Source organism: Manis pentadactyla, chromosome 1 (genome assembly GCF_030020395.1).
Source record: "Manis pentadactyla isolate mManPen7 chromosome 1, mManPen7.hap1, whole genome shotgun sequence".
NCBI classification, from domain to species: domain Eukaryota; kingdom Metazoa; phylum Chordata; class Mammalia; order Pholidota; family Manidae; genus Manis; species Manis pentadactyla.
The window spans coordinates 182,844,688-182,858,757 of record NC_080019.1 but is presented as its reverse complement, the minus strand read 5'-3'; the positions used below and the strand labels follow the sequence as shown (position 1 = coordinate 182,858,757).

General features: G+C 36.9%; 1 protein-coding gene across 1 annotated transcript; it reads left to right on the top strand.

The window, feature by feature from the left end:
- The first annotated feature begins 2,160 nt into the window (after positions 1-2,160).
- Positions 2,161-3,011, top strand: LOC118932663 (keratin-associated protein 13-2-like). The gene has a single exon (XM_036926329.2). The coding sequence runs from the start codon at positions 2,197-2,199 to the stop codon at positions 2,722-2,724; it is 528 nt and encodes a 175-aa protein (XP_036782224.2). The 5' UTR covers positions 2,161-2,196; the 3' UTR covers positions 2,725-3,011.
- Positions 3,012-14,070: the final 11,059 nt, after the last annotated feature.

The window sequence follows — 14,070 nt, the reverse complement described above, 5'->3', positions numbered from 1 at the left end:
GAAGAATAAAGAAAAGCTATATATTGGGTAAATTTAAGGAAATATTGCCCATAAATACATGGAGGGAAATTCTTATCAATATATATAAGCATAACATGAAATTAAACTACAGAAAATCCTAACATAGTAGGACATAAATTGGGTTAAGTATAACTGGTTAAGATTTCTAACATTCTTGCATGGTATAGGAACAGGAAAAAAATTAACATTGTTAATTTATATTAACCAATTAAGGATGCATGGTGTGGTCTCAAAAGCAGTACTGTCCCACAGAACTTTCTAAGATGCTGAAACTCTTTTTATCTGCACTTTCTAATATATGCCATCCAAAAGCCACACATACCTATTGGGCATCTTGGCATGTGGTTAATATAACTGAGTAACTGAATTTTTAACTTAATTCTAATTAATGTTAATTGAACTTTGTGTATGTGGCAAGTGGCTATTCTATTGGATGGTGTGGCTTTAAGTAACTTCTAAATGAATATCAACCAAACATGTATCATTTTAGAAGGCTGGCAGAATGATTATTGAGAAATATCTTGCTTTACATCTAATAAAGATGCTTTAGATCTCATCATATAGCAAACTTTAAGTTAATAAAGCAGAACTAGCCTTTTTTGTTTGTTTGTTTCTTTGGCCTGATACATCTTTTTACTTTCCCTTCTCTGTTTCCTTATATTTAAGACAATCTATTTTAAGTAGAAAATAGTTTTGATTTTTAGTCCAGCCTGATACTTTCTTATATGGCTTATTTAGTCATTATGTTTATTTTAATTGTTTGCACTTTCAGACTTTTATCTATATTTTTATTATTTTGTAATTTGCTTCATCTTCTATGTTCCTTATCTCCTTTCATGCCTTTTAGGGGAGAGTAATAAAATAGTTTAATGCTACAACTTTGCCCTTTTAAGTTATAAATTTTTTCTAACCTTTTAATTTTTTAGTAATTTCTTAAAGAGATTTTGATGATCATTCTTAATTATTACTGTTTACTTCTACCTATATATTAAGAACCACAAACCATTTTATTAGTGTTGAGCATAATGAGCATTTCGACCTAAGTTACTTATATTTCAGACCCTCTTATTCTTCCCTGCAATTCCAAGTTTCCCTCTGAAATTATTTTCCTTCTAACTGGAGAAAATGCCTCAACATTCATTTTAATACAGGTTTGCCTGACATGCAGAGCTCTATAAAAGAAAATAGGTAGATATTTTACAATGGAAAAATAATCTTAAAGAAGTAAAGTAGGGAAAAATACGTTTTACAATGAAGGAAAATATCGTAAGAGAGGATATGAAGTAAAAACATCTACATGGTACTGTCTGACGTAAGGTGTTCTAGAAGATCAGGATCCCTGAACAAACTGTAACTTTAGATGACAAAAGGGACGATGCATACATGAGAACCATGAATTATATTGATAGAGAACCTTTTTTTATCGGAATTACAACTATAGATAAAATAGTGGTAATACCATTTAGACAGTTGGAAAAACTCATAGAGGTACCCTCATCACAAAAGAATGTGAATATTTGAGTCTTTTCACACATGCACAAATTGGTATCCACTGAGACTGTTTCAGTTAATCTCCTCAGTCATTTTGCCTCTAAACACTTGTCCTGGTTTACCTCTGTGACCTATCATGTTTCTCAATCAATTTCTTTTTTCCCCTTTCCAATGGATGTGAGAAGCAATATGTAATATAGGGGAAAAATTCTTAGATAATGAAACAATTTAGGGAAAAAAATTCATTGTTGACAAACAGAGTGTGTCTATTCCACTGAGATGGAAAAAAAGTGACTTCATCTCAACCCTTGCCCTTAAAGCTAAGCATCCCCCAGCCAATAAAGACAAATGCATAATGAGTCTTAGGGGCTTTCCTCATCATGATTAGATGGCATTAATGGCATATAGTCATAGCATTTCTGACATTGAAATAGTTAATTGGCTTAGTACTATAACAACACCAGGAATTCACCCATGAATATGAGATGGAAGGAATTATTCATCTGCAATTACAGAAAATATCACTGAATTACACATACGGAAATGAGAGATTTCAAGTGTGGGAAAGGTGACTGTTAAGAATGCCACACCCTTGGTTAAGAGTATATAATGCCTCAGTCCAGGAGGAGACATTAAACTTCAGAATCTTGTCATCCTCACTCAACTGAACTCACATTTGTCAACATGTCCTACAACTGCTGCTCCAGAAACTTCTCCTCCTGCTCCCTCGGGAGCTACCTGCGCTACCCAGGCTCCTCCTGTGGCTCTTCCTACCCCAGCAGCCTGGTCTACAGCACCAACCTCTGCTCTCCCAGACCCTGCCAGCTGGGCTCCTCTGTCTACAGGGGCTGTCAGACGACCCGCTGTGAGCCTGCCAGGTGCCAGACGTGCCGTGTGGTGTCCAGCCCCTGCCAGGTGTCCTGCTACCGCCCGAGGACCTCCACACTCTGCAGTCCCTCCCTGTCAACTTATTCTGGATCTGTGGGCTGTGGGTCCAATAGAGGCTACTCCCTCGGCTGTGGATCTAGAAGCTTCTGCTCCCTGGGCTGTGGAACCAGTGGCTTCAAACCTCTGGGTTATGGAGTCTGTGGCTTCCCTTCCCTGAGATATGGGTCTAGATTCTGCTGCCCAACCTACTTGGCTTCTAAGACCTTCCAGTCTTCTTGTTACAGGCCAACCTATAGATCAGCCTTCTGTAGGTCAACTTGTTGAGTTTCCACTTTTTGAGTAAAATGTTTCAGTCTTTACTCAGAGTTGCTGTTGTAGGATTTTTTCGGTAATATTAGCTAACCCTGCTTATCACCAACTCTTTGCCTTCTGGCATCAAACACTGGCTGACAGACTAGTTATTTCAGAAGTGAAATTAATGCATGACAAAAATATTGAGGTCAGTATTTGTAATTTGGAAGCAATTGATTCAGAATTTATAATTCTTCTTACAAAATGTGCTGAAATTCAGTTTTGTTTGTCCTAATAAACTCATTCACTCTTGCATCTGATTTGTTCTCATTGTTCTTTATTGTTTCTCAAAGTTTTGATTTTCGATCTATCTTTGGGCCTAGACAATAAGAATACATTCCCCAGGAGATGAGTTTGGATTTCCTTAGGAAATGATTTCAGACTTGGTGTATGGGAAAATTCTCTAGACACTCCAGTGCCTAAGAGCTAATGAGTGTGCATGTGTTCCACTGTCAAAGCTGGTAGGATTGTACTAAGGGTACACCCCAATAGAAACATTCTCATCATGTTTTCAATGAGGACACCTTATGCTAACAACTATACTTTGCCTTGAGTTTACATTTCCAAACCAATATTGAATTTGAGTTTGTCCAGAGATGTCAACTAGGTGAAGTTTATAAAACATAAAATATTTGCATAAATCTGGTATATTGACATGAAAAGGAAAATGATGAGGTGTTGGGTTTGGAGGGCATTAATCTTGTCTCTAAGTATATTGAAAATGTGTTATTTGAGGTGTGTGTGTGTGTGTGTGTGCACACACATATGTGTGTGTGTATGGTTGGCTGTAAGAGAGAAGAAGAAAGAGGAGATAGATAGTCTTAAAGTTTAAAACTGTAAGGAAAAGAAAGATTTACAGGGAGGAATATTTTGGTTTATTATAAGTAGATATATATTTATGAATCACAAATTATTACAACCTGGATACTTTTCTTTGAAGTTATTGAGTCTCTCAACTAACAGAAGATGAATTACCCCCACCCTTTCTTTAGTGACATGTGCACTGAATTGAGGGTAAGATTAGGTTACTTTCAATGTTCTGAATCTTATAATCTGCCTGGGTCTCCTTGGGATCCATTGCTCAGGTGTGATAGTGAAAACAAAATCACCCTTTTACTTAGATCTGAAACAGGAGATCCCCTTTGCATCTTTTTTTTTTTTTGAGCAAGTTATTTGTCTCAGAGGCTAAATGTAGTGACACACTTTCCCATCACATATTTAATAATAACTCACCATGAGTGGTAGAATAACAAAGATTACTCTTTGCTCCAATTATGTTTCATGAGCATTTATTGGTTTGTCTTCCCTGAAACCTTTTCCTCAAGTTTTTTCTAGTTGAATCTGAGAAAAGAGGGCCTAATAATGGGCTAAGCATGGATGTGTGGGAATAAGGTCTGTGCAGAAAAGCCTGCCCAAGGCAGAAAATAGAAGACTAGAGAAGAGGGATGTAGAATTTCCTGGTGGTACCAGAGCTTCTGGTTCCCATCACCCTTTATGCCAGATTTACTAGTCCTTCATGCACTTTGACTATATGGGCCAATAAAGTCTCCTCTTGGTTTAAACTAATTAAAGCAATTAAAATAAGATTTCTGTCACTCTCATCCAAAGAGTAATAATTGATAAGAAATGTGTCATCTCGGTTCAGAGTTACTCACTGACTTTGGTGTTAATAGGCATTGAATATTTTATGAGTAAGGCAAAAGATCCTGTAAGCCTGAATTATTGCCATTAACAGGGAAGGCAGACTGCTAATTCTTCTTAAAATAATGTGGAATGAGTAAAATGTGGGAGAAACTATTTTGGAGAATGAACTCAAAGTGGTGGCAGTAGTGTGACAGGGAGAATGTCCTGGGAGTGCATTCAGTGAATCTAACAGAACTAGAAGCTTCTACCAAGGAAGGCACCAGGCCCAAAAGGCAGTGATGAGTACAGACAATTGTTTAAACCTAAGAACAATCCCAAGATGGGAAGAAAGGGTATCCAGTAAACTAGAAGATCTGGTTCTAGAGGAACTTGGAGGTTTTCCCCCTTTATAATGGAATCTTTGAGGTGAGAGGCTAAAAATTAAAACAGGGAGGCCAAGGATAAGAGAGGTAATGCATACATCAGAAAAGTTTTAATATTTAAACTTTTCCAAGTATAATGTGCAGATTCAGAATTCAGGGATCAGAAAAGGTGAATATCCTTTGCATGGTTAATTCCCTGCACAGTAATAATCTTTTCTTAGTATCTTATCAATCTGATTCCCATCTATTTTTTTCTCTCACCTCTCTGCTTTTCTTCTCCCCCTTTTCTCTCTCTTTCCTTCTCTCTGTGATTTTTCACCTCTTTTGTACATTCTGTTCTTCTCTACGTTCACCCTCTAGTGCCCGATTGAGTTCAGGCACCAGGTAACACTGGATCCGTGACTGGCAACATGATGGTGACGGAGCAGGCAGTGGAAGGCTGGGCTCTATCGGTGGCTAAGAAAAAGCCAAGAGTGAAGAGGGTCGCTTGCCTTTCAGTTCTATCTGCTCATCCATAACCACCCTAACTCTAACGCCCTCAATACACTGGTGACATCAGCAATTTGTGCGGAATTCAGCTCAGTAGATATATTTTGAACTTTAACTTTACTTTAGAAGTCTTCTGTGACGAATGCTGAGAACTTAGAAAAGACCATGACCACTGCCTTGAAAGAGTTAGTTCATGTTAGTGAGAGAGACAAATCTCCCATTATCTTGGTGTGAAGGGAACTTGAGGAAGTGGTCGCTGCAGAAACAATGGCACAATTGTTTGGAAGGATATGGTGTGGGTTTGGGGAGGAAAACTGCAAGTTATGTTTTATTAAACGGTGATATCTGGGCAGCAAGAGATCAGAAATTATGTAATAATAAAAAGAAAATAATATGTAAAAGTTAAAATTAATTACAGAATAATGAATTAATAAATCGAGATTGACCAACCCTGCAGGCCCAGAAATAGAGACAGAAGCAACACAGATGCTCATGAAAGCCTGAGCTTTGCGTCTGGAGTGACAAGATGTCAATGATAAAAATAACGTTCGTATTTAGTATGTGGGAATAGTTCTTTGGGTTCATGTTATTTTTGGGTAGCAAAATTAATATGCTTATTTATGTGACTGGGGACTCATTTGGTTGCAATTAACAGTCTAATAAAATGCTAACACACAGGACAGAGTTCAGGGATGCAGACCATAGCTTGAGAGGCACTGCACTCTGAATTCAGGAAATGTGAGTTATTGTTCAAATTCAAATACTCTGTGCATCTATCCAACAGAAAATCCTACGTCTCACCATGCCTGACATACTGCTGCTCTGGAAATTTCCCTTTACTGTGCCCTTAGGGGTTTTCTGATTTCCTAGTGTCCTGCTATGATTGTTCTCATCCCATCAATTTGGTTTACTGCAGCGTCTCATTCTTAAGGGAACACTCATATTAGAGTTGTACAGGGGATTGCCTCCTTAAACATCACACCCTAGGCTCCCCACTCACCTCGCCCAAGCCCTGGTCCTATCCTGCACATCCTCTTCTATTTAATTATTGCCTTATGTTGACTGTCACATGCATGTCACCCAGGAACTGCACCTTCTGCTGTCCCCACAAACTGCCTCTGGTTCAGGGACACAACAGGTGCCACTTCTGGGTTGCAGACCCTATTTCTGCCACCCAACCTACTTTCCTCTGTAAATTTTGCCAACCAGTCTGTGTGTGGGGGTCACACATCCAACTGCTGCATGATCTAATTTTTAATGCAAAAACTGCACAATCTTCTAGTGATGGTGATTCCTCTTTCCACAACCAATTATTGTCAGAGTTAAATATTCATTTATTGGACAATGGTCTGTCCCCAGATCAACTGTAGGGGCTTTGAGATACCCCTTATGACAGGACAGGTAAACATCTATTTAGAGAAAAGTAACCTTTGTCCGTTAACCCTTCTGTTTGATTAATCCATTAAAAAATTATTGAATCTTTGTAATGTTCCATTTCAAGGCTTACCCTTTGTAATGAAGTAGATCCTTAAAAGCAAGTAGAAAAAACTGAGAAAAAATGAGATTGTGGAGATTTAACTTACTGGTACAAAAACTGTGCACATAGTATTTCACAAGTGTGTGTTTTTGTTCCAGTGTATCTTACAGATGCAATACGTTTTAAATAACTATTTTCCTGTTAAATATACACTAAATTTTCAACTTCAAGGAATATTGCTGTATATAGGATTACTATAGGCAGATTAGAGTTTCAAAGTCTTGATTTTCTTTTCCTTTCATGGCACCATATAAAGGGAAATAGAGGAAGTAAAGAATATGTTAGGACCCTGGTTCTATTCCTGGTTTTCTTGTTAATTAGATTTTGATCTTATATTCATTGCTTCACACTCGTGAAATATGTATGTGCAGTGATGGTCCTTGATAATCTGAGAACTCTAAGTCTTCTTTCAGCATCAGCAACCTATCCATATTATATGATCTCAGTAGCATGTTGTGGAGGTGTGTTTATGATCCAATTACAGTTTAAATTCTCCATATGGGCTGGGGTGTCAGGAACAGAAGATGAATGTTTACAATGTGATGCAATATAAAACCTAATAGTGTTGAGATAATTTTCCCAAATGGTAAAGTCATGATTCTCAAACAAACAAAAAACACATTTGAAATATTTTATTTTACTTGTTAACAAATGAAGGGATCATTAAGAAGCAACCACTGGTTCAAAGGAGAATGCAAAGAAGACATTTATATAGGCTGTCAGAGATGCTGAAATGAATTTACAAATATGGCTGTAAAGGGGTCACCAGACACAGAGTAAAAACCAATGGCATTGCACTGCACAGAAATCATTTTCATTTCTACGGACAAGAATCATTTGCATTATTATCAATTCTCTACAATGAATCAAACGCAGTGAAAAGTGGAAATACCCTGAATGAACTAGAAAGGCCACATAGTAATTCATTCTCATGTTTCCTGTTACAAAGTCTATCACAAATTTTTTTCTGACATTATATGTAATACAGTCATACCTATACTGCAACCGTGTGAACAACGGTCTTTCTCTTAATATAGAAACTAAGAAGAAAAAGAAATTCTGCACACCATGTTATAGAAAGAGCTACTCTATTTTCCAACTCTGCTTTTCTAATAGTCTGTTTTGACTTGGATAAAAGGATATTGGTACATAATGATGTGATATTATGACTTGGTTTTTCTTCCTGCCCTACCTCACCTCTTAGCTGCTGCACTGCTGTTGAACAGCGTGGCTTAGGAAAAACAAGCTTCACTCTTCTTTAAAAGCTCAGCTTTAATTAAATAACATTATGTAAATATAAAAGAACAAAGTAGGTGGTTCATATTTTTGATTCATTACCTTTTAATTTTTCTAACATTAAACAGTTAACCTTGAGAGAACAGTTCTTCATCTTTGTGGCAATGGTTACACAAATCTATAGATGGAATAATATTGCATACAACTGTATACATACACACATACACACAAATGAGTACAGGTTTAAACCGGTAAAGTGGAATAAGATCCGTAGTCTGGCCAACAGTATTGCACCAATGAGTGTTTCCTGGCTTTGACATTACAGTGCAGTTACATAAGATGTCACTATTAGGGGAATTTGGGTGAGGATCCCAGGACTCTGTATTATTTTGCAACTTGCTGTGAGTTTATACTTATTTAAAAAAAGAGCTTAATGAAAGTTAGCCATATGTTGAGAGCATGAGTAGATTATTGAGATTATTGACTGGTAAGATGTGATACAAGATTCATAAAGGGCATTTCTGGGAGATTCACTTGACATGCTAAAGTCTGTCAGTTAAAGCGACAAGGTTCAGTTATCATCCATGCATAGAAGCTCTTCATCTGCTAAGGGTGATATGAGGGGTGTGACTAAGTCAAAGGATTAGAAATCACCCAAAGTTTTTCTTTTCCTCCATGTTCACCACGTGTCTATTCAGAATTTGTAAGATTTCTCTTCAATCTCCATTTTGTTTCCTGGTGGGGTCAGTAAATTCCCTCGATTCTAAATCCCAAATGACTAAAGCCTCATTTCCCAAGGTTTATCTCTTGGACACTGGTCATAAGGTATATTAATAGATTAGATACAAAATGTACATTCACATGAGGAGTACTCTACTAATCACTTTAATCAGTTTTGCTTTCTTTCCCTTTAAGAGGTTTTTTAATGCTTATGCATATTGTAAATTACAAAAAAGAGAGAAGCCAATTATTGTCCCAAACCCCTCACCTACCTGTTCTCTGTGCTAGAGTTGACAGAAACACTGCATTTTCCCCAAGCTCTTTGGACCAGATATGATTGTAATTTTTAGTCAAAATCAAGTTAAGTCAAAATTCATTCTCCAGGTAATGAGTTATTACCCTAATCTCAGGAAATTTCTGCAAAGGGATAATACATAAATTTTTCTTCTATATATACTGTCTATTTGGTACTTTACCAGATAAATAACCCCAGACATGTAGTTGAAGAGGAAGCTCTTATCACACTCATAATCATAAAAAGAGTGAATAGTGGCTGATTCTGTGTTTTAACAGCTTACTCTTCCTGCTGGGCACATGACCAGAGAGGTTAATGTCTTGACTATAAAATTGATTCCAGGGGACTTCATTTTCTGTGTCCTATAGATATTGCACCACTATGATGAAGAAGCACCACTGATTGTTCATTTGCCTCAGCTTATAAACCAAAGCTGAAAAAAGCTTTAGCTTCAACAATTTTAGGGTGATTTTTCATGGCCTATTATTGCACTAGATAAGGCAAGAAAAACAAACAGACCACATTTAGCACATCCTTGAGAGCTCTTTAGCTCTCAAACTTCATTCTGGGCGGATGATGCAGCAACATTCTCTTAATCGATTATCAACCCTTGGAGGGGGAATGCTCTGTACAGCGAGCCTACACTTACTGAAGTCATGAGATGGAATTCGCTCAGCAAGTTTTTCATTTCCAAATTCTAGATGGGAAAAGAATATGGTCCTGGATTCTAAAATGACTTTGCTTTTCCTTTCCTGTTTTATACCTTCTGTTCTGTGGTTTAGCACTCTGCCTGGGATTTGCTCCTCTCCCCTCCATTTTCATCTTATCTTCTGAGAGGTTTTATGTGCTAAAGAGCTTAGTGATAGAATTTCACCTCATCTGCATCGTGAATTTGGTCCTCAGCATTTGTAGCTTTATATTGTGTCTTAACAAAGACAGAAGACAGGGCTGGGTAGTGAAATATCTGGAGACAGAGAGACCTAGTCTAACTTTCTGTCTTTATAATGTTTTATTAAAATACTTCTTGATGGATTATTTGATATATCACTATATCTTTTTGTCCAAAAAATGAAAATAATATTAGTTAATTCACAGGGCTATTATGAGTAATATATATGAGAATTATGTAATACAGAATAGGAGATTTTAAATTTTGAATTTATTGAGGATGCTGTGCCTCAGATATCTTTGTTCTTCTTAGCACATTTCCCTTGATACATGATGTGACTACCATATATAATTAGTGTTCACATTATTCATCTCTTTTTAGAAAGTAGGAGGAGTATAGAATAGGCTTTGATCTGCATTACTGAGACCTCAAAATGTATACAGAAGGCATCACTATTTCAAGCAGATGCAAAATAACTTGCTTTTTCAGAAATGGTGAAAAATAATATTTTGTGTTCCAAAGCTTACTTGTAACTAATATAATACATTTCCTTGCCTAAATCTTCACTGATTATTAAGTCAGGTCAGAGTACAACAGGAAAAAAGAAAAAAAGTGTGCAGAGATGCGGGTCCACCCCTAGAAATCACTGCAGCCTATGATGAAAGCCAATTAGAAGTTCAGAAAGCATGACCATGGACACAAAGCGCCACCTGGCGCCCATGATGCCATCCTTAGAGGTAACATTCTCAATCAACACTGTCAAGGTTCTGTTGAGAATGCCAAACAGAGAAATGCTTCCTAATAATCTTGAAACTCCACATGTGTGAGCAACATAAGTTATAACCTCTGCCTGTTGAACTCTGAAGTCTTGCCAATATGGGCAGGGAATGAAGGCACATCGCTTACAGGCTGCTGAATCCAAGTGGTGCTGTTACTGATACTGTTTGTTATCTTGCTCATTAGTTTGTCTGCTATACAAGTGATGTCATTTAAACTGTTTAAACATGGACTCCTGAAGAAACATTATGTGTATTTGAATCCTGGACTCTAACACTCAGGGGCTACTTGTATATATCATAGAACCTCTCAAAAATTCAATTTCCTTCAATGGAAAAGAGAGATGATGATAGTATTTATATCATAGGGTTATGATGGGGAGCCAATGATAAGATATGGAAAGCAAGTAGAAGAGTTCCTGAATGTGGAAAGCAGTCTGTAAATTAACTATTATTGGGCTATAAATGTATGCAACTCTTGTCCAAAAAATAAATGCTTATGAGTCCCTTGACCTAACTCTGGTTGCATGAACCATAAACATCCTATTCGTTTCTATAGCCTAAAACTAAATATTTAGCCTCTCAATCCTGAACATTTAAAATACCCACTAAAGTATACAATAGTGTATTTCATTCCCTCCCAAACACCATAAATATGGAAATAAACAAGTTTTAATCCACTTCCTTTGTAATGTATACATATTTTTATACTGGGTGTTATATAATTCAGAATTTCTTCATAATTTTCTTCCTATCTGTCTTTTTTTCAAGTTTTCTTTTATATTGTGATCCTTCTGGGAAGTCTTATCTCTCTGCCTTTAACTCCTGGTTTTCACCAGTGTCTGCACTGCAAGCCACTACATGCCTATTATCTACGTTAACTGAGGATCTTAAGACGGACTGCCCACCCTCACATGATATGGAAATGTGACTATCTGTAACATTGCTTTAGAACTTGGTTATTTAAATGTTTAGCAATTTTCAATGTGCTTGAAGAAAATAATTTGTTATTTGCTTTACTGCTTATAAATACTGCCCCTAGGGGACATTAAAAATTTACACACTATAAATTTGATAGTAGATTGCTTTTTAGAAGTATTTGGGCTGAAATTTCCATCTTCTTAGCTAATATAATTTAAGTCCACTTACATGAAGCACTACCATATTCATCCAGCTGGTAAAGAGAGCCAAACAAAATTGTTTTTCCATAAAACTCATTTGATTCTTATGGGATATCATGATCATGCAATATTATCTTTGTCTTTTATGCACCATTTATATCACACATATCAGTTGTTACTGAATATAAGCACATGCTTTATAATATGGCAAGCCACATTAAGAATGACTGAAAAAAGAATCACAACAAAATATAATACTGTAAGCAGGGAGGAAAGAAGAGTTGTATCTCAGCATCCTGTAAATGACCCCCTGAGTCACAGATTAAATGAACAATGATGGCCAACTATTCTGAGTACAGAGTAATCATCTGAAGCCCAAGGCAAGATTGTAAACTGGCGTTTAGCTTTAAAATGCAAGTAAGCGTGTTTATGATGGTGTAATCAATTTGACTGAAGTTAGCACACTACTATGTTTTTATGTAAGCTGCAGTGTAGAAGGATATTGAAGTTGGCAGTCAAGAACATCTCACCCGCAGGGTGAGCACATAAGGCCTCTAGGCCAGGAGGGAACACTGAGGCACTCTCTGACATGATGACAAATGAATTAGATACAGTGCTATCATGTGATAGCTGCTAGGCTGGAAACTTCACTTCCTGCTCTCTCACAGAATTCTGGGTCTGCCCAGCCTTTTTCCTGTAGCTCCTCTACCTCAGCCACTTGTCCACACCCTGATCTCTGTTCTCCCTGTCTCCACCAAGAGGGCTCTCTGTCGTGACTCTCAAGACAGCTACTGTAAGCTCAAGAGCAGCCAGAAACTATCCTTTTTCCAGAGATGATGACTTCAATAGCTGCCAGTCTTAAACTGCAGATCATGTGATTCCTCAGACCTGAATTACCATCCCAGCTTCTGCCATAAAAAACTCTTCTCTACTAAGGATGTCCTGTTAACTTAATGCATACCAGCCTACAGAACTGGCTTCTATAAATCAGCTTAATCAACGCCTCTTTGTCCTTCTACAGGAAATGCTGCTTTCTGTTATATTTATTTACTACCACCCCTTGCTTCAGGAATTGACTGACTACCAACTATTTGTCTCAGAGATACACGCTCTATTGTCATTATACAATCAGAGAATAGTCAAAGTTAGGAAACTGTCTTAGAATTTTAAATGTCAGATAATAAGAGAAGTTATAGTCAAGAGAAATTAAGAGGTTATTTCATGTGTTCTTGTTCTACAATGTGACAGGTATATGCTTATTTAATTAACTAACATTTTATGGGATTCAAACACAACCATGTTTTCCGTCATTTTGGAGGAATTATTGTTTTACTAGGGTTGCATTTTGTACGTGACAGACTACTATTTGGATACCTTTGGCTGTTGACTTTGTAAGAAGCAATCTATAAATCAGAACAAGGGCAGCCCATTTGTATAGGCAGGAAAATCCTGTAGTCTAAAATGACTTCTAATTAGAGAATTTCTACTTTCTACATAAAACATAAACAGAACTCAAAATAATTCACAGTATATGCAAATGCAGAGGGCAAACGACTTTATTCAGCTTTATATAGTAGCTGAGGAGTTTTAAAGATGAGCACTTAATTGCCTGTAACACACTTAGAAGTCAGTTATCTTTTCTTTACATATTTCTACTCATTTTCCCAAGGCAGATGAAGCCATACCTCCTTTGAAGGGGGTCATTTCTTAGTTCCTCCTCATCCTTACCTCCCACAACAGCATTTTATGCCTCAATGGATGCTTACTGAATTGACTTGAATTAATCTTTCTAGACTTTAAATTTCATGATAATATATTAAAAACTTTGGGCAAAATGGTTCAGTTTAAGTGTTTATTTAGCATCCACTATGTACCAGCAACTGTTGAAATTGTGGCCCTTTCCAAAGTAACAGAAAACACAAACGAAAATAAAACAAGCAAATATATATATATATATATAGTTTCTGACAGTGAGGTGCCTAACTTCCAGGAGGGTCATCTCACTGGCCTTCCTTCAACATTAGATACTTTGGACTACATTCCTCTATTTGCAACATGTTTTTAACTTGACTTTGTTGCACTCCCAGTTTTCCTTTGACTTCCCTGGCTATTCCTTCTCAGTCCTTTGTGGATTTCTGTTTGTTAGTTCTTTAAATATAAGGTTTTCTCAGGCTGCCACCCTAGTCACCATTCTCATCTCATTTTACACATGTTTCTGGGCTTTAATAACCATTTTCATGAGAGGCAGTC